Source organism: Blennius ocellaris (genome assembly GCF_963422515.1).
Source record: "Blennius ocellaris genome assembly, chromosome: 23".
Classification (NCBI taxonomy): Eukaryota; Metazoa; Chordata; class Actinopteri; order Blenniiformes; family Blenniidae; genus Blennius; species Blennius ocellaris.
In genome coordinates this window covers 4,417,257-4,442,948 of record NC_137672.1, presented here as the reverse complement: position 1 = coordinate 4,442,948, position 25,692 = coordinate 4,417,257, and the positions used below count along the sequence as shown (strand labels likewise).

The following is a 25,692-nucleotide window of genomic DNA, read 5'->3' as shown; positions in this document are numbered from 1 at the left end:
ACAGTTACTACAATAAAGTACAGTTATAAGTCAAGACAAGGCAAATGTATTTATAGAGCATTATTCAAACGGGACAAGTCACAGTGCTTTACAAAGAAATAAAAGAAATTCGTGAAGAACTTTACGAAGACATGAGCCATATATTGATCAAAGAATTAAGAAGAATTAAGCTTTAAAAGAAATCTTTAAATCTTTAACGATCATCACTGATTCTCCGAGAACTTGGCGAGAAGGAAATTCTAACACCTTTTACTGAGGTGTTAGAACCACAATAACAAAAAAAGGAGATAGCGTGTGTTGCACTAAAATAGATTTGGATTTAAAAAATGGTTCTATACAAAGAGTAAATTACAAGCCCCAGCTCATTGTTTGACCAAAATGGGGTTTGTCTGTTTTTGCAAATGAACCCCTCATTATAACAACTATAAATGAAGATGTTTTAACAACTATACATAAACATTTTGTTACAACTATGAATAAAGATGTTATAACAACAATACGTCAAAATGTTTTAACAACTAGAAATAAACATGTTACTGCCACAGAAGGCTTGGGGTCATAGGGTCACAGGAGAGTTGAGTCACAGCAGGGTTGGGTCATGGGGTCACTGGAGGATTGGGGTCACAGGAGGGTTGAGGTCATAGGGTCACAGTAGGGTTGGTCATGGGGTCATACAAGAGTTGAGGTCATAGGGTCACTGGAGGATTGGGGTCACAGGAGGGTTGGGGTCATTGGGTCACAGTAGGGTTGAGGTCACAGTAGGGTTGGGGTCCCAGGAGGGTTGAGGTTATTGGAGGGTTGGGGTCACTGGAGAGTGGGGCCCCAGGAGGGTTGGGTCACTAGAGGGTTCAGTTATGGGGTCACAGGAAGGTTGGGTCACTAGAAGATTGGGGTTCCAGGAGGGTTGGGGTCCCAGGAGGGTTGCGATCACTGGAGGGTTGAGATCCCGGGAGGGTTGGGGTCACTGGAGGGTGGAGTCCCAGGAGGGTTGAGGTCACTATAGGGGTTGGGTCATGGGGCCACAGGAGGGTTGGGTCACTAGAGAGTTGGGGTCCCAGGAGAGTTGGGGTCACTGGAGGGCTGGGGTCACTAGAGGGTTGGGTTTCCCAGGAGGGTTGAGGTCACTGGAGGGTTGGGGTCCCAGGAGGGTTGGGTCACTGGAAGGTTGGGTCATGGGGTCACAGGAGGGTTGGGTCACAAGAAGATTGGGGTCCCAGGAGGGTTGGAATCCCAGGAGGGTTGTGGTTACTGGAGGGTGGAGTCACAGGAGGGTTGAGGTCACGAGAGGGGTTGGGTCATGGGGTCACAGAAGGGTTGAGGTCACTAGAGGGTTGAGGTCCCAGGAGAGTTGTGGTCACTGCAGGGTTGAGCAGGAACTGAGCAGGACCTCAGGACGACCTCAGCAGAACCTCAATAGGACTTCAGGAGAACCTCAGGACAACTTCAGGAGGACCTTAGCAGGACCTCAGGATGACTTCAGGAGGACCTCAGCAGGACGGAAGGAAGACCTCAGGAGGACCTCAGCAGGACGGAAGGAAGACCTCAGGAGGACCTCAGCGGCTCAGAAGGACTTCAGCAGGACCTCAGGAAGACCTCAGCAGAACCTCAGAAGGACCTCAGCAGGACGTCAAGAGGACCTCAGAAGGACCTCAGGAGGACCTCAGCAGGACCTCAGGAAGACCTCAACAGAACCTCCTCCACGCTGGACGGGAAGCTTTCTCTCCATTTTCCACTGTGGCCAGGAAGCTTCCTCTCCGTCCTCCACCATGGACAGGAAGCTTCCTCTCCGTCCTCCACCATGGACAGGAAGCTTCCTCTCTGTCCTCCACCGTGGACAGGAAGCTTCCTCTCTGTCCTCCACCGTGGACAGGAAGCTTCCTCTCTGTCTTCCATGGTGGACAGGAAGTGGTGAGTTGCAAGAAAATCCAACAGTTCAGTCACAAACAACAAGGCGCTCCAATGATTACAGCGTTTTCACCTGCTGTCAATCCTCTTCTGATCCCTCTGGTCAGCTGATCTCCCTGGTCAGCTGATCCCTCTGGTCAACTGCTCTCCATGGTCAGCTGATCCCTCTGGTCAGCTTATCTCCCTGGTCAGCTGATCCCTCTGGTCAGCTGATTTTAAATTAAATAGTTCCTGGACTAGACTATGAACAAACAATGTACTGGTGCAGGACCAGGTCCTGATCCTGGTCATGGTCATGGTTCTGGTCATGGACCAGGTTCTGGTCCTGGTCACCACGGTCAGTAGCTGGCCAATCAGAACAATGTCATATATAATTTATTATTATCATTTATGATTATCGTTATGTCGTCGTCCTTCCTGATCACATTACCGAGGTGTTTGATGAGTCCACAACATGAAGCTCATATCAGAGCCAACTAGAACCAATCAAAACCAACTACAACCAATCAAAACCAACTAGAAACCATCAGTACCAACCTGAACCCTTTAGAATCAAATAGAACCCATCAGGGCTCTGATTGTAATCTCTATGACGACTGGTACTGATCTCAGTCTCAGTGACAATGTTGATGTAGGACTGTTTCCATGACAACAAGTACAGTGATGATTGATAGATGGACCAACTGATCATGTCTTGGTGTCCACGGGCTGTTCCATGTGTAGGCGGGACTATGAGGGGGCGGGGCTATGAGGGAACAGAGCTGTGATCGCACTGCTGACTGAGACCAGCAGGATAATCCACTGACATGGTGTGTTCCTCTGAGTTCCCTACTGTTCAGTGTCCTGCTCCAAACTCGTCTATCCACTTAACTCACCCACATTATCGATCTACCTATCTACCTATCTCCTTATCTCCCTACTTCCCAACCTATCTCCCTACTTATCTCCCTACTTCCCAACCTACTTCCCTTCCTACTTACCTACCTACCTCCCTCCCGATCTACCTACCTCCCTATCTACCGACCACCACCATGCCTACCTTTCTACCTACCTACCTACTTACCTACCTATCGACCTACCTCCCTCTCTGCCTACCTACCTACCTACCTACCTACCTACCTACCTACCTACCTACCTACCTTTCTACCTTCCTATCTACTTACCTACCTATCGACCTACCTCCCTCTCTGCCTCTCTGCCTACCTACCTACCTACCTACCTACCTTTCTACCTTCCTATCTACTTACCTACCTATCCACCTACTTCCCTCTCTACCTCTCTGCCTCTCTGTCTACCTACCTACCTACCTACCTACCTACCCAGCCACCCACTCAGCCCTCCCAGTCCACACCAGAAGGCTGTGAGTATACAGCCCATATGGAGTGACCATGTTCCTTCTGAGTGTTGGTTGGTTTCCTCCAAAACATCTGAGGTTCATTGGTGACACCGAATTGCCCTGAGGTGTGAGTGTCTGTCTCTGTGTGTTTGCTTTGTAATAGACTGGAGATCTATCCAGGTGTACCTGTCCTCATCTGGCCAGGTGAACCTGTCCTCATTTGTCCTCACCTGTCCAGGTGAATCTGTCTTCACCCATAGTGAGCTGGATCGAGATGTGTAGAAGATGAGTGAACCTGAAGTGTTGGAGGTTATTAGTTTGCGGAATGTATAGAACCTCTTCACTATGAGAACCAAATGGTTGTTCATTAATGAGAACCAGATGTTTGTTCATCATGAGAACCAGATGTTTGTTCATTATGAGATCCAGATGTTTGTTCTGAACCACTCAGACCAGAACCAAACAAGTTGGTCCAGAACCACCAGTCATATCAGAACCTGTTGGACCAGAACTATCTCTACCTTCAGATTATTACTGTGAACTAGACATTAAATGTGAAGCTGCATCTACCTGGTCTGGTACCGGTACTGCTGGCCTGGTGGTTCTGATCTAGTTGTGAAGGAGCACTGTGTGTGGCAGTGAGGTGAAGGTGTGAAGGACCACTGCATGTGGCACTGACGTGAAGGAGGTCTGGTTGTACTGGTTCCTTTGGTTGGTCTGATTCTTCTGGTTGGTCTAGTTCTTCTGGTTGGTTTGGTTCCTCTGGTTTGTCTGGTTCCTCGGGTTCCTCTGGTTTGTTTAGTTCCTCGGGTTCCTCTGGTTAGTCTGGCTCCTCTGGTTGGTTCTCTACAGTCTTAGCTCTGCCCTCAAGTGTCTCTGGTTCTCTACAGTCTTGGCTCCACCCTCACGTGTCTCTGGTTCTCTACAGTCTTGGCTCCGCCCTCACGTGTCTCTGGTTCTCTACAGTCTTAGCTCTGCCCTCACGTGTCTCTGGTTCTCTACAGTCTTAGCTCTGCCCTCACGTGTCTCTGGTTCTCTACAGTCTTAGCTCTGCCCTCACGTGTCTCTGGTTCTCTACAGTCTTGGCTCCGCCCTCACGTGTCTCTGGTTCTCTACAGTCTTAGCTCCGCCCTCAAGTGTCTCTGGTTCTCCACAGTCTTAGCTCTGCCCTCAAGTGTCTCTGGTTCTCTACAGTCTTAGCTCCGCCCTCACGTGTCTCTGGTTCTCTACAGTCTTAGCTCCGCCCTCACGTGTCTCTGGTTGTCTACAGTCTTAGCTCCGCCCTCACGTGTCTCTGGTTGTCTACAGTCTTGGCTCTGCCCTCACGTGTCTCTGGTTCTCTACAGTCTTAGCTCTGCCCTCACGTGTCTCTGGTTCTCTACAGTCTTGGCTCCGCTCTCACGTGTCTCTGGTTCTCTACAGTCTTAGCTCTGCCCTCACGTGTCTCTGGTTCTCTACAGTCTTGGCTCCGCCCTCACGTGTCTCTGGTTGTCTACAGTCTTGGCTCCGCCCTCACGTGTCTCTGGTTCTCTACAGTCTTAGCTCTGCCCTCACGTGTCTCTGGTTCTCTACAGTCTTAGCTCCGCCCTCATGTGTCTCTGGTTGTCTACAGTCTTGGCTCTGCCCTCACGTGCCTCTGGTTCTCTACAGTCTTAGCTCCGCCCTCAAGTGTCTCTGGTTCTCTACAGTCTTGGCTCCGCCCTCACATGTCTCTGGTTGTCTACAGTCTTGGCTCCGCCCTTATGACGCTTCCTCCGTTGTGTCATCAGCAGGGTAAAGATGAAGATTGACAGCAGCCTGACGATGCCGCTCCCCGAGGCGCTGGGCCTGAGCCAGGCTGGCCTGCACTTCTCCCTGGCCACCGAGGACGACTTCGAAGAAATCATGGCCATGAGCCAGGACATCTATGGAGGCCTGGACTACCTGCCCACCCGCTACAGCAGCTGGCTGCAGGAGAGCAACCGCACCGTCATCCTGGCCCGCAAGCAGGACAAAGTGGTGAGTTAATTCAGCGGGACGGGAGTTAATCCAGCAGGATAAAGTGGTGAGTTAATCGAGCAGGACTGGGGCGTTAATACAGCGGGACAGGGGAGTTAATCCAGCGGGACTGGGGAGTTAATCCAGCAGAACAACGTGGCGACTTAATACATGAGGACTGGGGAGTTAATCTTGTGGGACTGGGGAGTTAATCCAGCAGGACAAAGTGGTGAATTATTCCAGGAGGACTAGGGAGTTAATCCAGCAGGACTGGTGAGTTACTCCAGCAGTACTGGGGAGTTAATCCAGCAGGATTTAGGAGTTAATCCAGCAGGACAAAGTGGTGAGTTAATCCAGCAGGACTGGGGACGTCATCCAGTGGGACTGGGGTGTTAATCCAGAAGGACTGGGGAGTTAATCCAGTGGGACTGGGGAGTTAATCCAGCAGGACAAAGTGGTAAGTTATTCCAGAAGGACTGGTGAGTTAATCCAGCATTACTGAGGAGTTAATCCAGCACAACAAAGTGGTGAGTTAATCCAGCAGAACTGGGGTGTTAATCCAGCATGACAAAGTGGTGAGTTAATCCAGCAGAACTGGGGTGTTAATCCAGCATGACAAAGTGGTGAGTTAATCCAGCAGAACTGGGGTGTTAATCCAGTGAGATAAAGTGGTGAGTTAATCTAGCAGGACCGGGGACTTCCTCCAGCAGGACTGGGGAGTTAATCCAGCAGGATTGAGGCGTTCATCCAGAAGGACAAAGTGGTGAGTTAATCCAGCAGAGCTGGGGAGTTCATCCAGCAGGACAAACTGGTGAGTTAATCCAGCCTGACTGGGGAATTAATCCAGCAGGACAGAGTGTGGATTTAGTCAAGCACAACTGGGGAGTTAATCTAGCAGTACAAAGTGATGAGTTAATCCAGCAGGACTGGGGAGTTAATCCAGCAGGACAGTGTGTGGATTTAAACTAGCATGACTGGGGAGTTTATCTAGCAGGTCAAAGTGGTGAGTTAATCCAGTGGGACTGGTGAATTAATCCAGCAGGACAAAGTGGTGAGTCATTCCAGCAGGACTGGGGAGTTAATCCAGCAGGACTGGTGAGTTAATCCAGCAGGATTGAGAAGTTGATCCAGCATGACAAGGTGGTGAGATAATACAACAAGACTAGGGAGTTAATCCAGTAGGACAAAGTGGTGAGTTATTTCAGCAGGACTGGGGAGTTAATTCAGCAGAACTGGGGAGTTAATCCAGCAGGTTAAAGTGGTGAGTTAATCCAGCAGGACTGGGGAGTTAATTCAGCAGGACAAATTGATGAGGTAAACCAGCAATGCTGGGAAGTTAATCCAGCAGGACAAAGTGGTGAGTTAATCCAGCCTGACTGGGGAATTAATCCAGCAGGACAAAGTGTGGATTTAATCAAGCACAACTGGGGAGTTAATCTAGCAGGACAAAGTGGTGAGTTAATCCAGCGGGACTGGTGAGTTAATCCAGCAGGACAAAGTGGTAAGTCATTCCAGCAGGACTGGGGAATTTATCCAGTAGGACTGGGGAGTTAATGCAGCAGGACTGGTGAGTTAATCCAGCAGGATTGAGAAATTGATCCAGCATAACAAGGTGGTGAGATAATACAGCGAGACTAGGGAGTTAATCCAGTAGGACAAAGTGGGAAGTTATTACATCAGGACTGGGGAGTTGATCCAGCAGGATAAAGTGGTGAGTTAATCCAGCAGGACTGGGGAGTTAATCCAGCAGGACAAAGTGGTGAGTTAATCCAGCAGGACTGGTGAGTTAATCCAGCAGGACAAAGTGGTGAGTTAATCTAGCAGGACTGGGGAGTTAATTCAGCAGGACAAATTGATGAGGTAAACCAGCAATGCTGGGATGTTAATCCAGCAGGACAAAGTGGTGAGTTAATCCAGCCTGACGGGAATTAATCCAGCAGGACAGAGTGTGGATTTAATCAAGCACAACTGGGGAGTTAATCTAGCAGGACAAAGTGGTGAGTTAATCCAGCGGGACTGGTGAGTTAATCCAGCAGGACAAAGTGGTGAGTCATTCCAGCAGGACTGGTGAGCTAATCCAGCAGGACTGGTGAGTTAATCCAGCAGGATTGAGAAGTTGATCCAGCATGACAAGGTGTTGAGATAATACAGCGAGACTAGGGAGTTAATCCAGTAGGACAAAGTGGGAAGTTATTTCATCAGGACTGGGGAGTTAATCCAGCAGGATAAAGTGGTGAGTTAATCCAGCAGGACTGGGGAGTTAATCCAGCAGGACAAAGTGGTGAGTTAATCCAGCAGGACTGGGGAGTTAATCCAGCAGGACTGGGGAGTTAATTCAGCAGGACAAATTGATGAGGTAAACCAGCAATGCTGGGAAGTTAATCCAGCAGGACAAAGTGGTGAGGTAATCCAACGTGACTGGAGAGTTAATCCAGCAGAACAAAGTGGTGAGTTAATCCAACAGGACAAAGCGGTGAGTTAATCCAGCAAGACAAAGTGATGAGTCATTCCAGCAGGACTAGGGAATTTATCCAGCAGGATAAAGTGGCGAGATAATCCAACGGGACTCTGAAATAAATCCAGCAGAACTGGGGAGCTAATGCAGCAGGACTGGGGAGTTAATCCAACAGGACAAAGTGGTGAGTTAATCCAGCAGGACAAAGCGGGACATTAAACCAGCTGGACTGGGGACTTCATCCAGTGAGACTGGTGAGTTAATCCAGAAAGACTGGGAAATTAATCCAGCAGGACAAAGTGGTGAGTTAATCCAGCAGGACAAAGTGGTGAGTCATTCCAGCAGGACTGGGGAATTAATCCAGCAGGATTGAGGAGTTAATCCAGCAGGACTCGGAAGTTAATCTGGCAGGACAAAGTGGTGAGTTAATCCAGCAGCACAAAGTGGTGAGTTAATCCAGCTGGAGTGAGGTGTGACTCCAGCAGGACGAGGTGGTGAGTTAATCCAGTGGGACTCAGGAATTAATCCAGCAGGATGGAGTGAGGTGTTAATCCAGCAGGACAAAGTGGTGAGTTAATCCAGTGGGACTCAGGAATTAATCCAGCAGGACAGTGTGTGTAGTTAATCCAACAGGACTGGGGAGTTAATCCAGCAGGACAAAGTGGTGAGTCATTCCAGCAGGACTGGGGAATTAATCCAGCAGGACAGTGTGTGGAGTTAATCCAGCAGGACTGGGGAGGTAATCCAGCAGGACAAAGTGGTGAGTCATTCCAGCAGGACTGGGGGATTAATCCAGCAGGACTGAGGTGTTAATCTAGCAGGACAAAGTGTTTACTTAATCCAGTGGGACTGGGGAGTTAATCCAGCAGGACTGAGGAGTTAATCCAGCAGGACTGAGGTGTTAATCTAGCAGGACAAAGTGTTTACTTAATCCAGTGGGACTGGGGAGTTAATCCAGCAGGACTGAGGAGTTAATCCAGCAGGACACAGTGGGGAGTTATTCTAGCAGGACTGGGGAGTTAATCCAGCAGGAGAAAGTGGCGAGTTAATCCAGCAGGACAGCTCTGGCTGCTGGAGCAGATCTGGGACACCGGCTTCTTGAGCTTCTCTGGGTCTCTAGTTGCTGGTGCTTCTCTTGTGCTCTTGCTACAAGAGCTGCTCCTCCTTTTGGAGCTGCTCTGGTTTCCGGAGCTGCTCCTTCTTTTGGAGCTGCTCTTCTTTCTGGAGCTCCTCTGGCTCTGGAGCTGCTCAGGTGCTCTCACTGCTGGAGATGCTCTGAATGATGCCCTCTACCCCCATGATGCCCCTCTACCCCTATGATGCCCTCCTACCCCCACAAGATGCCCTCCCACCCCTCATGATTGCCTCCTACTCCCCAACATGATGTCCTCCCACCCCCGTGATGCACTCAAATACCCCAACATGATTCCCTCATACCCCCCAATGATGCACTCAAATACCCCCATGATGCCCTTCTACCCCGACATGATGCCCTCATACCCCCCCAATGATGCAATCAAATACCCCCATGATGCCCTTCTTCCCACACATGATGCCTTCCTATCCCTGGCTACGCCTCGACACCCTGTCCATGCTAGGAACAAATGGGGTGCCAAGACTTAGCCCCGGTGGAGTCCATGTCCATGTCCAGGTCCCATAAGCTCCTCCCACAATCCCTAAGCTCCATAAGGGATACGGTCGTACACCTTCTCCACCTTCTGTTCAGTGAGAGGGTGAAGAGCTGGTCTGTTCTTCCACAGCCAGGATGGAAGCTGCATTGTTCCTCCTGTATCGGGCCTTGCATGCTTTAAGGGAGGCGTGCTCCCCGGGTTCAGGAGATCAAAGTGTTCTTCCCACCTCTGGAGGATCTCCTCACTCCAGGTCAGAGGATGTCCACTCTTGCTGAGCACAGCTTGAGATAGTCCTCTGACCCTCCAACCCTCCTGATCCTCCGACCCTCTGACCCTCCAACCCTACGACCATCCAACTCTCCGACCTTCCTGACCCTCTGACTCTCTGACCTTCCTGACCCTCTGACTCTCTGACCTTCCTGATCCTCCGATCCTGACTCTCCGACCCTTCTGATCCTCCAACTCTCCGACCTTCCTGACCCTCCAACCCTCTGGCCCCCCTGAACCTCCAACCCTCTTGACCCTCCGACTCTCCGACCATCCTGACACTCTGACCCTCCGACTCTCCGACCTTCCTGACCCTCCGACCCTCTGAACCACTGACCCTCTGACTTTTCAACCTTTCTGAACCTCCGACCCTCTGAACCACTGACCCTCCAACCTTCCTGACCCTCTGACCCTCCTGAACCCCTGACCCTCTGACCCTGCAACCCCCCCCCAATCCTCCGATCTTCCTGACCCTCTGACTTTCCAACCCTGTTTCTTGGTAGAATCAGTCTCATTAAGAGGACTGTCCTTTCAAAGTCTACTATCCCACGTCTCTGCCGTGTGTGGTTCTGAACCCAGAGGAAGTACAAGTTGGTATGAAGCCTTGCCTGATCTTGTACAGCTGCAGGAAGCCTAAAGCTGCATTCACACAAAGTGACAAGTCTCAAAGTGCCTGAATCTCAATTCCGGACTGCAGATCCAACATTTTGACCAAAATGAAATGATTCAGGGCCGCGGCGTCTCGGACAGTCGCCACCTGTTGTCATGCGTTACAAGTAAAAGCACGACACGGTGGCGAATCATCTCGAGTCGTTACGCACCGTCACCAATATTGGTCCGCACTGCTACATCGTCACTTTCTCTCACCAATCTGCCAGGATTGTGGCGAATCAGGAGAGTTTAGTATATACAGTGGTGAGTTTGGTGATGAGGGATGTGGGCAGCCGCCCAGGGCTCAATCTGTGAAAGAAGCACAGCAGAGGAAATGAGAATCACCGTCTCAGATGCGTCTGGTGGAGGCGCTGGTGTTCGCGTAAAACAAGCCAGGTCCACCACTGGGTACATATGTGGCTCCACACACACACAGTCATCCTCCCATCAGCGGCTGAACAGTTCACTCACTCCTGGTTGCTCCACGGCAGTTCCTCATTTGATTCCTCAGTCAGTTCCCTGCTGATTCTGGTAATCCTGGTACCCTGCTGGTTCTGGTAATTCTGGTTCGATGCTGGTTCTGGTAATCTGGGTTCTCTTCTGGTTCAGGTGATCTTAGTTCTCTGCTGGTTCTGGTAATTCCGGTTCTGTGCTGGTTCCAGATCGCCCTGGAGTCGGTGTGTGTGATCGACGACGGCGAGACGATGCTAGTGGAGGGTCTTCGTGTGGCTCCTCAGGAACGAGGTAAAGGTGTGGCCGGGGTTCTGCTGCGTTTCTGCTCGGACCTGGTCAAGTCCAAGTTCCCAGAGGTGAAAGTGACCCGCCTGACCCGCGATGACCAACTGGGACCCAAAGACTTCCAGAAGTACCGGGTTATCACCAAACAGGTATGGTGTTGCCGCCCTTCAGGTCTAGCCTGGTACTGCCAGGTCCTGCTTGTTTCATGTGGTCTTGATGTGTCCAGGGGATCCTGCTGGTGCGATTCAGGGCCGAAGAGGTCCAGGTCCGTCTGTCTGAACTCGGTCCAGTGGGAGACATCCAGTCCTCCCGGTTCGGCCGGTCCCCCGTGCGCCTGGACCCCCCTGCAGTGCAGCGGCTTTACGTGACCTCTGACCTCATGCAGGGCGTCCTGCCCAACGCCACCATCATCCAGGACTGGCAGCCCTTCAAGCCGTCCCTCAGCAATATGAGCATCCTGCTGAAGAAGGACATCGACTGGATGGTGGACGACGAGCAGCGCCCCTCGGTGGCCAGCCTGTGCACCTTCCCCTTCAGGGTGCCAATAGGAGATGACTGGTGAGTGTCGGTCCAGCTGTGCCTGCCGGACCAGTCTGAACCCAAACCTAAGGGGGGAGGGGTCATAGCAGGGGTCATCACCTGTTGCTTAGTAACACAGGCTTCAGGACTCTGGCAGGCGGAAACTTCCTTCGGCTTGTCTTTGGTGCTGCTGGAGAGACTTTATTCTGGCGGGATGTCAGAAGTTTTTCCTCCTTCATCAGCTTCATCACTTTGACTTGAAACTGAAAGACCATTAACTGATTGATCACCACACTGATCAACTGATTGATCACCACACTGATTAAATGATCAGTCGTCTGAAGCAGCTGAAATAATCATACCATCAGAGCATTTGAAGGTCGTTTCGTCAGGACATTGGAAAGTCATTTTGTCAGGCCATTTGAAGGTCATACCGTCAGGATATTTGAAGGTCGTATTGTCAGGACATTTCAAGGTCACACCATCAGGACATTTGAAGGTCATACCATCAGGCCATTTGAAGGTCATACCGTCAGGACATTTGAAGGTCGTATTGTCAGGATATTTGAAGGTCGTTTCATCAGGACATTTGAAGGTCGTCTTCTAATGACAATAGAAGGTAATACCATCAGGACACTTGAAGATCGTACCATCAGGACATTTGAAGGTCGTACCATCAGGAAATTTGAAAGTCATACCATTGGGACATTTGAAGGTTGTTTTGTCAGGACATATGAAGGTCATACCATCAGGACATTTGATGGTTGCTTTGTCAGGACATTTAAAGGTTATACCATCAGGACATTTGAAGCTCATTTCATCAGGACATTTGAAGGTCGTCTTCTCATGACAATAGAAGGTCATACCATCGGGACATTTAAAGGTTATACCATCAGGACATTTGAAGCTCATTTCATCAGGACATTTGAAGGTCGTTTTGTCAGGACACTTGAAGATCATACCATCAGGACATTTGAAGGTCGTACCATCAGGACATTTGAAGGTCGTTTTGTCAGGACATTTGAAGGTCATACCATCAGGACATTTGAAGCTTGTATCAACTGAAGGTGACTCTAATGAACCTTGGTCCACGTTGTCTTCCTCCACCAGACTCTGGCTAACTGAGATGTTTTGGTTCCACGCTGATGATGCAGATGACCTTTGATCTCGGTTACAATGAATGTCTCAGAATACTAATGTTGATGTTTGTGATGTAGGACGTTGATTCCCTATCTCACACTGAAGCTCTGTGTTTGAACCAGGTACTACCTGAACATCGACATGTTCGGTAAAGACCTGGTCCTGGTCCGCCAGCAGTTCCTGAGCCACCTGCTTCGTCACACCTCCACCCTGAAGGGTCACGTGATGTGCCAGATGTTCCTGGAGCCGGCGCTGTGGCAGCCCATGGCGGAGTTCTGCCAGAGCGTTCTGAGCGTGGAGCTGGTGAAGGAATACACCGAGCAGTGCGTGGTGGAGTCCGATGTGGCCTAGTTGCCGGAGGTTGTGGAGCGGAGCAGCGACGAAGGTCAAGAACGGAATGAAGAAGGGAAACGACTGGATTCCACTCAAGAGACAAACACTGAGGAGCTAGAAACCAAGAAACTAACGTCGTCTAACTAAACAAAACCTCAGAATCAAGAAACAAAACAAACACACAGCATGGACCAAAAACCACCAGCACCTAGTCAGCGACTGGGTCGGGTTAAGGTCAGGGTTAAAGTTAGGGTCAGGGTTAAAGTTAGGGTCAGGGTTAAAGTTGGGGTCGGGATTAAAGTTAGGGTCAGGGTTAAAGTTAGGGTCAGGGTTGGTGGCCAGTGCATCAGACTAACGTTTTCATGGTAGTTCATCATGACAGCTGGACCTGGTTCATCATGACAGCTGGACCTGGTTCATCATGACAGTTGGACCTGGTTCATCATGTTAGCTGGACCTGGTTCATCATGACAGCTGGACCTGGTTCATCATGTCAGCTGGACCTGGTTCATCATGTCAGCTGGACCTGGTTCATCATTTCAGCTGGACCTGGTTCATCATGTCAGCTGGACCTGGTTCATCATGACAGCTGGACCTGGTTCATCATGTCAGCTGGACCTGGTTCATCATGACAGCTGGACCTGGTTCATCATGACAGCTACCTGGTTGTTTGGGTGTTTTAGATATTCACCTCCATGCTGTGTGTTTCCGTCAGTCGCCAGAATGGTGGACATGAAGTAATGAGGATGAGCAGTGATGAAGATGAGATAAGAAGTGATGAGGATGAGAAATCATGATGGGGAATGATGGTGAGAAACGATGAGAAATGAGGAGGAGTGGTGATAATGAATGATGAGGATGAGAAATGATCATGATAAATGATGAGGATGAGAAGTGATTAGGATGAATTATGAAGATGACAAGTGATGATGAGAATACATGATGAGAATACAAATTGATGATGATGAGAAGTGATGAGGATGAGAAGTGATGAGGAGCAATGCGCATGGTGAGTGATGAGGATGAGAAGTGATGAGGCTGAGGAGTGATGATGAGAAGCAATCATGATGAGTAATGATGAGTGATGAGGATGATGAGTGATAATGTAGAGAAGTGATGTTGACGAGGAGGAGTGATGATGATGAGGATGAGGAGTGATGATCAGTGGTGATGATGATGAGGAGTGATGATGATAATGAGGAGGGATGAGGAGTGATAAGGATGAGAAGGTTTCTCAGGCTGTGAACTCACCAATGAGCAGCAGCCCTGTGAGGCTGAGGAGGAGGAAGAGGAGGAGGAGGAAGAGGAGGAGGGGGAGGAGGAAGGGGAGGAGGAAGAGGAGGAGGAGGAGGAGGAAGAAGAGGAGGAGGAGGAATAGGAGGAGGAGGAGGAGGAGGAGGAAGCTGCGGAGCGTCTCAGACCGTCACGTCTCTTCTGTCTCTAAATATCCCACTAAAACTACAAAGTCTGATTGGTCACTGAATCTGCACAAGTCCAACAGCACTTTATTCAAACCCGCCACAGTTTGAGTCGCCAGTTCAACTGAAAGGATCCAAGCACTCATACGTCGTTTTGTTTTTACCTTGGGGATCGATTGTGAAACGATCGTGTTCCGACGATTAACGTGAGAGAAGTCCCCCTCCGCGGTCGAGTCTTAACTTCTGTCTTTGTTCATTTCAAATATTCCACTGTACAGATAAATGTCTTACTAATATAATATTGGACTGAAATGCTGCAATAAAACCATGGACTTCTGGAGCTGTAAGTAAAACGCAGGTTAGGTAATCTAGAATAAGGAGCTTCTGTTGAACAGACGACGAGGCTTCATCTGGCAGGAAGCAGCTTCAGGAAAACAAGTTGAATCAACAGAAACTCAATGATTCACTTTAATGTTTCACAGACATGAGCTGGAACAACTCAGACTGGACTGTTCAGTCATTATGGGCCTTCAAACCACGACCAGTGCTCCGAATCCTAATCCTGATCCTAATCACGGTCCTAATCATGATCCTGACACTAATCCCAATCCTAGTCATGGTCCTAATCCCAATCCTAATACTGATCCCAACCCTAGTCATGATCCGAATCCCAATCCTAATACTGATCGCAATCATAGTCATGATCCTAATCCCAATCCTAATACTGATCCCAATCCTAGTCATTATCCTAATCCCAATCCTAATACTGGTCCCAATCCTAGTCATGATCCTAATACTGATCCCAATCCTAATCATGATCCTGATCCCAATCCTAATACTCACCCCAATCCTAATTATGATCCAAATCCCAATCCTGATACTAATCATGATCCTAATCCCAATCCTGATACTAATCGGAATCCTAATCCTGACCCTAATCCTATATTACAATTAACATACCAAGATATCACTGTTTCCAGGAGTAATATACCAGGATATTTATTTTACCTGGATTAACATACCAGGATATCTCTGTTACCTGGATTAACAGACCAAGATATCTTCGTTACCCTAACCCTCACTGTGATCTTATCCAGGACATATCCTGATCCAGAGCAGGTTAGACATTCATTTGAATTTTTGATTTGAATCATGTATTGTCATTGTACAGGTACAGGTACAGGTACAGGTACAACGAAATTACATTCACATAGAAAGTTTTGGGGAAAGAAGGACACATGAGGTGAGGAGAGGAGGGAAAAAAGGCAGATTAAAGACTGTGTTCTGAGGAGCTCAGTCTGTAATTGGGGGGGGGAAAAACCCACCTCAGGCACATTTAGCATCAACACAGACAAGTTACAACATTTCGTCGAGACAGCATTTGGGATACATGATGGGTAGATTTGCAGCCCGCCGCTAGGAGAAGGTTTTTCCAGGCGCATTCAGAGTCAGTTACCATGGTGATTTATCCTGGAAGAAGTGAACCAACGTCAGCTGTAGTACAGAAAAACTGAGTTAACCCTGAAGTTACATGGATAAGAGAAAACCTGAGTTAATATTGAAGTTACCTGGATAACAGAAAACCCGAGTTTACCCTGAAGGTACCTCCATAAGAGAAAACCAGAGTTAATTCTGAAGTTAATCCAGAAGAGAAGACGAGAGTTAATCTGAAGTTACCTGGATAAGAGAAAACTAGAGTTAATCCTGAAGTTACCTGGATTAGTGAAAAACAAACTTAATAATGAAGTTACCTGGATAAGAGAAAACCTGAGTTAATCCTGAAGTTAATCCAGAAGAGAACATAAGAGTTAATCCTGAAGTTACCTGGATAAGATAAAACCTGAGTTAATCCTGGAGTTAATCCAAAAGAGAAGACCAGAGTTAATCATGAGGTTACCTGGATAAGAGGAAACCAGAGTTAATCCGGAAGTTACCTCCTTAATTGACAATTTGAGTTAATCCTGAAGTTAATCCAGAAGAGAAAACCAAAATTAATCCTGAAGTTACCTAGATAAGAGAAGACAAGAATTAATCCTGAAGTTACCTGGATCAGAGAAAAACAGAGTTAATCCCGAGGTTACATCCATAAGAGAAAACCTGAGTTAATCCAGAAGAGATGACGAAAGTTAATCCTGAAGTTAATCCAGAAGAGAAGACCAGAGTTAATCCTGAAGTTACCTTCATAAAATAAAACCTGAGTTAATCCTGAAGGTTATCCAGAAGAGCAAACCAAAGTCCTGAAGTTACCTGGATAAGAGAAGACTATAACTAATCCTGAAGTTACATCCATAAGAGAAAACCTGAGTTAATCCTGAAGTTAATCCAGAAGAGACGACGAAAGTTAATCCAGAAGAGAAGACCAGAGTTAATCCTGAAGTTAATCCAGAAGAGAAGACCAGAGTTAATCCAGAAGAGAAAACTAGAGTTAATCCTGAAATTAATCCAGAAGAGAAGACCAGAGTTAATCCTGAAGTTAATCCAGAAGAGAAGACCAGAGTTAATCCAGAAGAGAAAACTAGAGTTAATCCTGCAGTTAATCCAGAAGAGAAGACCAGAGTTAATCCAGAAGAGAAAACTAGAGTTAATCCTGAAGTTAATCCAGAAGAGAAGACCAGAGTTAATCATCTTTGATGAATGATGATTGATTGACCGATCACACTAATCAATCAGTTTAAATCCAGTCACAACCTGTGAATGAGAGTCGTTGACATGAATCCTGAGCAGGAGTCACGTTTTCTATCTCTTATCTGGGACTTCGTAATCCCAACTAATCCAACGCCTGCAGGTCGGTCCGTCGGCCACAGTCTGTCTCAGCATGAGTTCCTCCAGCTCGCCTCTGACATCACTTCCTGATGAAAGGCAAATCGTTTTCATCCTCTGAGCAGCTCGTCTTCCCACACACACACACACACACACACACACGCACGCATGCACATGCACATGCACATGCACACACGACAACTGTTGGCAGGAACTGGCTGATCTCATCCAGATCTTATCCAGATCTCATCCAGATCTCATCCAGATCTCATCCAGATCTAATCCAGATCTATGTAATTCAGATCTAATCCAGATCTAATCTAAGGCAACAAGAGTTTAAGTTTTAGATTCCAGGACAAATAAAAGCTAAAAATATATTTTTGTTGTATTTTTCCACAGTAGTATAAAGTACATGTAAATACTGTGCATACTCAGTGAGAGTGATGAAGATGAAGGTGTGGAGCGCTGAAGCCGTGCTGGTGATCCATCACTGATCCACACTGATCCCAAACTCGTGAGAATCACCGGAAAACCATTCTGACAGGTTCTCATGTTGAATGTCAACACACACACGCACGCACACACACACGCACACACGCACACACACACTCACACACACACACAGTCAGGTGATTCAGCATGCGTTGTAATATATTAAACATGTTGACATCTTTATTGTGTTGATGAAGCAGCAGATTTCGAATAGACTTTCAGTGTGAGAAAACCAGTATTATGAATAATAATGATAATAACAATAAAAACAACAACAATAATAATAATAATAATAATAATACATTTGATAATGATGGTGCATTATATTTGTAGTTGTATTGTTCACATGAACTCCACAGAGTCGTCATTGTTTTTAGTTTGACCAAGTGGGATTAAAAACATTACAAGTGAGTCTTTTAAATAAACGGAGGAAGCAGAACAAAGTCCAAAGCTTCAAGTGTTCAATGACAGACGGAGTGTTTCTCCACTGTCTGTCCACTGAGCGTCCATTGCAGGGGACGGTCAGTGGACGGGCAGCATGCGCTGGAGGGCAGCTCAGAGAACAAGTGCCAAATTACTGCTCAACTTCCAGTGAATTACTGATGCAGCCAATCAGCTGGAGGCTTCCAGTAAATTAGTGTTGATTTCCTGAGCGACCTACAAACAGCTCCAACTCTCACAGCCACTGCAGACTTTCCTCCTCCACCCTGTTGGTCCAGGTGACGGAGATATCCTCCAACACCTTGGTCCAGGTGACGGAGATATCCACCCTGTTGGTGCAGGTGATGGAGATATCCTCCAACACCTTGGTCCAGGTGACGGAGATATCCACCCTGTTGGTCCAGGTGATGGAGATACCCTCCAACACCTTGGTCCAGGTGACGGAGATATCCACCCTGTTGGTCCAGGTGATGGAGATACCCTCCAACACCTTGGTCCAGGTGACGGAGATATCCACCCTGTTGGTCCAGGTGATGGAGATATCCTCCAACACCTTGGTCCAGGTGATGGAGATATCCACCCTGTTGGTCCAGGTGACGGAGATATCCTCCTCCACCCTGTTGGTCCAGGTGACGGAGATATCCTCCTCCACCCTGTTGGTCCAGGTGATGGAGATATCCTCCTCCACCCTGTTGGTCCAGGTGACGGAGATATCCTCCTCCACCCTGTTGGTCCAGGTGACGGAGATATCCTCCACCACCCTGTTGGTCCAGGTGATGGAGATATCCTCCTCCACCTTGCGTGAGGGTCTTTGCCCCCACTGTGGTCGACCTCGCACTGACCTGTTCTTCTGACTGTACAGACTGAACCACCAACAAACACAACTACTACAACTACCACCACAACTATGACAACAACCATCACCACCACAACAATTACCACCATAACAACCACTACCACCACAACAACTACCACCACAACAACAACCACCACCACAACCACCACCACCACCACAACTGCGATAACAATTACCACCACAACAACTACGACAACAACTGGCACCGCCACAACTACTACGACAACAACAACAACAACCACAGTCACAACAACTACGACAACAACCATGACCACCACAACAAAAACCACCGTCACGACGACCACCACAACAACTACGACGCTAACCAGTACCACCACCACTGCCACAACAACAATGACAACAACCACCACAACAAGCACGATGTGGAAAGTCTGGACGAGCCTAATGAGTTTGACTGTAGTGGGTGTGATCAGTCCACCTGAGAATCAATCACTGTCCAGATCAATAACCTGCTGATGGACAGTGCTGCCACCTGGTGGGCTGTGTTGAATTAGCCTGTTTCCTGAAACACTGAACAAGCCATGAGGTTAGCAAATGATGGGGTTAGCAAATTAGCGCGTTAGTAGATGAACAGGTTAATGAGTTAGTGGTTTAGCAAGTTAGTGGGTTAGCAGGTTAATAAGTTAGCAGATTAGCAAGTTAGGGGGTTAGCTGGCTGCCAGGTTAGTGGGATAGCGGGTTCGTATATTAGCGGGTTAGCGGGAAAACAGAGTGCACTTTACTTACTTTGGCAATAATCCGAATCTCCCATCTGCTGTAAAGTAGCATTGACGCCGGAGGAAACGATGCAACAGAGCATCTGCGCGTTTTCGCGCATTTGCGTGAGTTTGCTCTTCAGCGTTGAATCGTTTCACTCCACGAGTGTTTAATGATAAATAAAGTCTATTTTGTAGAAGACGAGCAGACGAAGGAGTTGAAGCGAGTTCGAGCTGAAGTAGCAGGTTCAGGTTTGGAAAAACCAACAGATTCAAAACCACTGGTACCGTTAGCGTGCTCGTTTTTAGTTTTTTAGTAATTCCAAGTTGTGAGACGTTAGACTTTAACTCTTTAATGTAGTAACTAGAGACCTTGAAGACTAACGTTGTTCCTGGAGATACGAGTGCTGCGCTCAAGCAGTGAGATGATAGAGATGTATAGACTTCAAAGATGATGCTTTTATTTTGAAATGCTCTTGGACTTTGTACATGAACCTTCGTGTTATATTTTGAAATGCTCTGCCTGTACATTAACCTTCCAATTTTCTTTTGAAATACTCTGTCTTTACAAGAACCTTCCTGTTTTATTTTGAAAAGCTGTCTGTACATTAACCTTATAGTTTTCTTTCGAAATACTCTCTGTCTGTACAAGAACCTTCCTGTTATATTTTGAAAAGCTGTCTGTACATGACCCTTCCTGTTTTATTTTGAAATGCTGCCTGTACAAGAACTTTCCTATTTTAATTTGAAATGCTCTGTCTGTACATGAACTTTCCTATTTTATTTTGAAATTCTCTTTAGGTACATGAACCTTCCTGTTGTGTTGCTGACATCATGAACATGAACAAACTCCATCTGGTGTATTTTAAGTAAAGACCAGTAACAAGTGTGTTTTCTTTCATGTTGAGTCCTTCAGGTTCTCATGATATGTTACAAACTATGGTACAACATTGCAGCAAAATGCTACCCCACAACGTCACACCGCAAAGCTACACCGCGTTACACCACAACGCGACATAACAACGTTGCACGACAATGCTACATAACAACATTACATCACAACATTGAGGCTTGGGAAGGTTACTTGAAAAATGTAATCCATTACATTTACAAGTTACCTGTCAAAAAATGTAATCAGTAACTTACTGACTTTTTAGTAAAGTAATTTTTGTAAAATACTAAAATAAAAACGTAACGTACCAGAGTACTTTTGGATTACTTAACATAAAGAAAGAAAGAACAGAATGTGTCATCTGCTCAGTGTATTGACACATCTTATACACAGCAGATACAAATTACACTGAACAGAACAAGTTTTGAATTAAATCAAAACTCAGCAACCAATCAGGTGTCCAACACTGATTCTTTTTTTAAAGAATCAACACCACAATACAAATAAAGCTTTCAATTATTGTTTGTCCTCAAAACTATTTATATTCAAGAAAATGTGCCCATCCATCCATTTTCTGCCGCTTATCCAGGCCGGGTCACTGGGGCAGCAGTCTGAGCAGAGTTGCCCAGACTTCCCTCGCCCCAGACTCTTCCTCCAGCTCTTCCGGTGGCACCCCAAGGCGTTCCCAGGCCATAGAGAGACATAGTCCCTCCAGCGTGTCCTAGGTGCCTGGGGAGGCGTCCATCCAAAACAGATGCCCGAGCCACCTCAGCTGGCTCCTCTGGATGTGGAGGTGACCCTCTCATTCCCCGGGATGAACTCCAACACATGGCGGCTGAGCTGTGGGGCAATAAGCAAGCCCGCCGCCATACACTGCGGGCAACTCCAGAGAAGTGGAGTAACCAGCCCCTGTGGAGGAGCTGGGTTCCAGAGTCCAAGCTGTGAGTGGAGGTGAGCCCGACTATATCGAGAAGGCATCTCTCAACCTCCTGCACAAGCTCGGGCTCCTTCCCCCCCAGCGAGGTCACGTTCCATGTCCACAATGCTACACCACAACGTTACACCACAATGTTACACCACAATGCTACACCACAATGTTGCACCACAATGTTACACCATAACATTACACCACAATGTCACACCACAATGTTACACCTCATTATGCCACAATGTTACACCATAATGTTACACCACAAAGGTACACCACAATGTTACACCACAATGTCACACCATAACATTACACCACAATGTTACACCACAACATTACACCACAATGTTACACCACAATGCTACACCACAATGTTACACCATAATGTTACACCACAATGCTACACCACAATGTTACACCATAATGTTACACCACAATGTTACACCACAATGTCACACCAAAACATTACACCACAATGTTGCACCACAATGTTACACCACAATGTTACACCACAATGTTACACCACAACATTACACCATAATGTTACACCACAATGTTACACCACAATGTTACACCACAATACTACACCACAATGTTACACCACAATGCTACACCCCAGTGTTACACCATAACATTACACCACAATGTTACACCACAATGTTACACCATAACATTACGTCACAATGTTACACCACAATGTTACACCATAACATTTCATCACAATATTACACCACGATGTTACACCATAACATTACGTCACAATGTTACACCACAATGTTACACCATAACATTACATCACAATGTTACACCACGATGTTACACCACAATGTTACACCACATTATACCACAATGTTACACCACAATGTTACACCACATTACACCACAACGTTACACCACATTATACCACAATGTTACACCACATTACACCACAACGTTACACCACATTATACCGCAATGTTACACCACAATGTTACACCACAATGCTACACCACAACATTGCACCACAATGCTACAGCACAATGTTACACCACAATGTTACAACATAGCATTACACCACAATGTTACACCTCAATGTTACACCACATTATACCACAATGTTACACCTCAATGTTACACCACATTATACCACAATGTTACACCACAATGCTACACCACAATGTTACACCACATTATACCACAATGTTACACCACATTACACCACATTATACCACAATGTCACACCACATTACACCACAATGTTACACCACAATGTTACACCACAATGTTACACCACATTATACCACAATGTTACACCACAGTACACCACAATGTTACACCACAATGTTACACCACAATGCTACACCACAATGTTACACCATATTATACCACAATGTTACACCACATTACACCACAATGATACACCACAATGTTACACCACATTATACCACAATGTTACACCACATTACACCACAATGGTACACCACATTACACCACAATGATACACCACAATGTTACACCACATTACACCACAATGGTACACCACAATGTTACACCACATTACACCACAATGTTACACCACATTACACCACAATGTTACATAACATCTCATTCTCCCGGCCGCTGCTGCATGTGTGTTGTTCTGTCAGTGTCAACAGCAGTTACTAATGAGACATAAAGGAAAAGGCTGACAGATTAGAACGAAGACACTGTTTATTTTTTGTTCACTCTTGTTTAGTGGGACCAGGGCCACTCCTGGCCAAGTGGGGGCCCGAAACAGGATTTTATTTTGGGGTCCCCCTTCCAATAACATAATAATAATAATAATAATAATAATAATAATAATAATAATAATAATAATAATAATAATAATAATAATAATAATAATAATAATAATAATAATAATAAATTACAATTACTAACGAATCAAATGAACAGCCTCTATCAACAGTGGAACAAGAACTTTATAGCTCAAACATGCACCTCTCGGCAAAATGAAGCGCATCCTTTGCGCATTTGCAGAGCATGATGATACTTTATTGATCCCGAGGGAAATTCAATTCACTTGCGCAAAATGGGGCCCCCCATGGATCGCGGGGCCCTACGCACAGCGCGTGTTCTGCGTGTAGGGAGGGGCGGGCCTGAGTGGGACCATCAAACTTCTTCCCCAGTTTTCCTCAAATCTTCCAAAAACTTTGTAGCTATTCTTATCCATAATTTCTTACACAACATTTTGTAGTACTTTTTTGTTTTGAAAAATGAAAGTGCGATGTTCTGTGAGCCGATGGTGGTCACCATAGTCATCCTGGCCACTTAGAAAAACATTTTCCTGCAGAAAAAGAAAAAATGTGTTTAAAGTTGACTATTTGTGTTATTATCAAGTACTGCCTCAAACTTGTATTTACAGTACATATTATTAAAAGGAAAACTGCTTTAATCACTATTTGTGTAATTCAATCCCTTTAAATTGTTCCTGGATTAATGTTTCAATTTTCAGAGGCCACGAGATGGCGCTGTCTGTTCTACACATGTTTGAAAGCACACTCCAATCTTTAAGACTCTCCCTTCAAACCAAGAGCGCCCTCTGGTGGGGTCAGAAAATAAAGTACTTCCAGTACTTCTTTCAGCGAGCACTTGTGGAATGACAGGAGTGCCAAAATTAAAAGGAAATACATGTGGAAATATGAAGAGAATCAATAACACAAGAAATATACAAAGGTCGTCATATTCTTTTTCTATCTTGTCTTTGCTTATTCATATGTTGTCAAAGCTTCTACAGGTGTTCTCCACCTGGAGAACACCTGGAGAACTCCATGGAAACACAAGGGAGGCAACTTCACAATAACAGCGAGATTCTAGGTTCTCATTTCTGGTTTGTCACAGCTGCTCATTGGAACTGACAGGACTCTTCATCATGAAACCAGAAAGACGACTCTTCATCATGAAACCAGAAAGACGACCCTTCATCATGAAACTAGAGAGACGACTCTTTATCTTGAAACCAGACTGATGACTCTTCATCATGAAACCAGACTGACGACTCTTCATCATGAAACCAGAGAGACGACTCTTCATCATGAAACCAGAAAGACGACTCTTCATCATGAAACCAGAAAGACGACCCTTCATCATGAAACCAGAGAGACGACTCTTCATCATGAAACCAGAAAGACGACTCTTCATCATGAAACCAGAAAGACGACTCTTCATCGTGAAACCAGAAAGACGACTCTTCATCATGAAACCAGAAAGACGACCCTTCATCATGAAACTAGAGAGACGACTCTTTATCTTGAAACCAGACTGATGACTCTTTTAAATTCATCATGAAACCAGACTGACGACTCTTCATCATGAAACCAGAGAGACGACTCTTCATCATGAAACCAGACAGACGACTCTTCATTGTGAAACCAGAGAGACGACTCTTTATCTTGAAACCAGACTGACGACTCTTCATCATGAAACCAGACTGACGACTCTTCATCATGAAACCAGACAGACTCTTCATCATGAAACCAGACTGACGACTCTTCATCATGAAACCAGACACACGACTCTTCATCATGAAACCAGACAGACTCTTCATCATGAAACCAGACTGACGACTCTTCATCATGAAACCAGAGAGACGACTCTTCATCATGAAATCAGACAGACGACTCTTCATCATGAAACCAGAGAGACGACTCTTCATCATGAAACCAGACAGACGACTCTTCATCTTGAAACCAGACTGACGACACTTCATCATGAAACCAGACACACGACTCTTCATTGTGAAACCAGACTGACGACTCTTCATCATGAAATCAGACAGACGACTCTTCATCATGAAACCAGAGAGACGACTCTTCATCATGAAACCAGACAAACGACTCTTCATCTTGAAACCAGACTGACGACACTTCATCATGAAACCAGAGAGACGACTCTTCATCATGAAACCAGACTGACGACTGTTCATCATGAAATCAGAGAGACGACTCTTCATCTTGAAACCAGACTGACGACACTTCATCATGAAACCAGAGAGACGACTCTTCATCTTGAAACCAGACTGACGACACTTCATCATGAAACCAGACAGACGACTCTTCATCTTGAAACCAGACTGACGACACTTCATCATGAAACCAGAGAGACGACTCTTCATCTTGAAACCAGACTGACGACACTTCATCATGAAACCAGACTGACGACTCTTCATCATGAAATCAGACAGACGACTCTTCATCATGAAACCAGAGAGACGACTCTT

At 46.4% G+C, this 25,692-nt stretch overlaps 1 protein-coding gene across 1 annotated transcript; it reads left to right on the top strand.

Annotated features, from left to right (window-relative positions):
- Positions 1-5,020: 5,020 nt before the first annotated feature.
- nat16 (N-acetyltransferase 16) lies at positions 5,021-12,970 on the top strand (the record flags this gene model as incomplete). The annotated part of the gene is made up of 4 exons (XM_080519348.1): positions 5,021-5,239; positions 10,885-11,109; positions 11,187-11,518; positions 12,742-12,970. The coding sequence occupies 4 exons, from the start codon at positions 5,021-5,023 to the stop codon at positions 12,968-12,970; spliced, it is 1,005 nt and encodes a 334-aa protein (XP_080375474.1).
- Between the last annotated feature and the right edge of the window lie 12,722 nt (positions 12,971-25,692).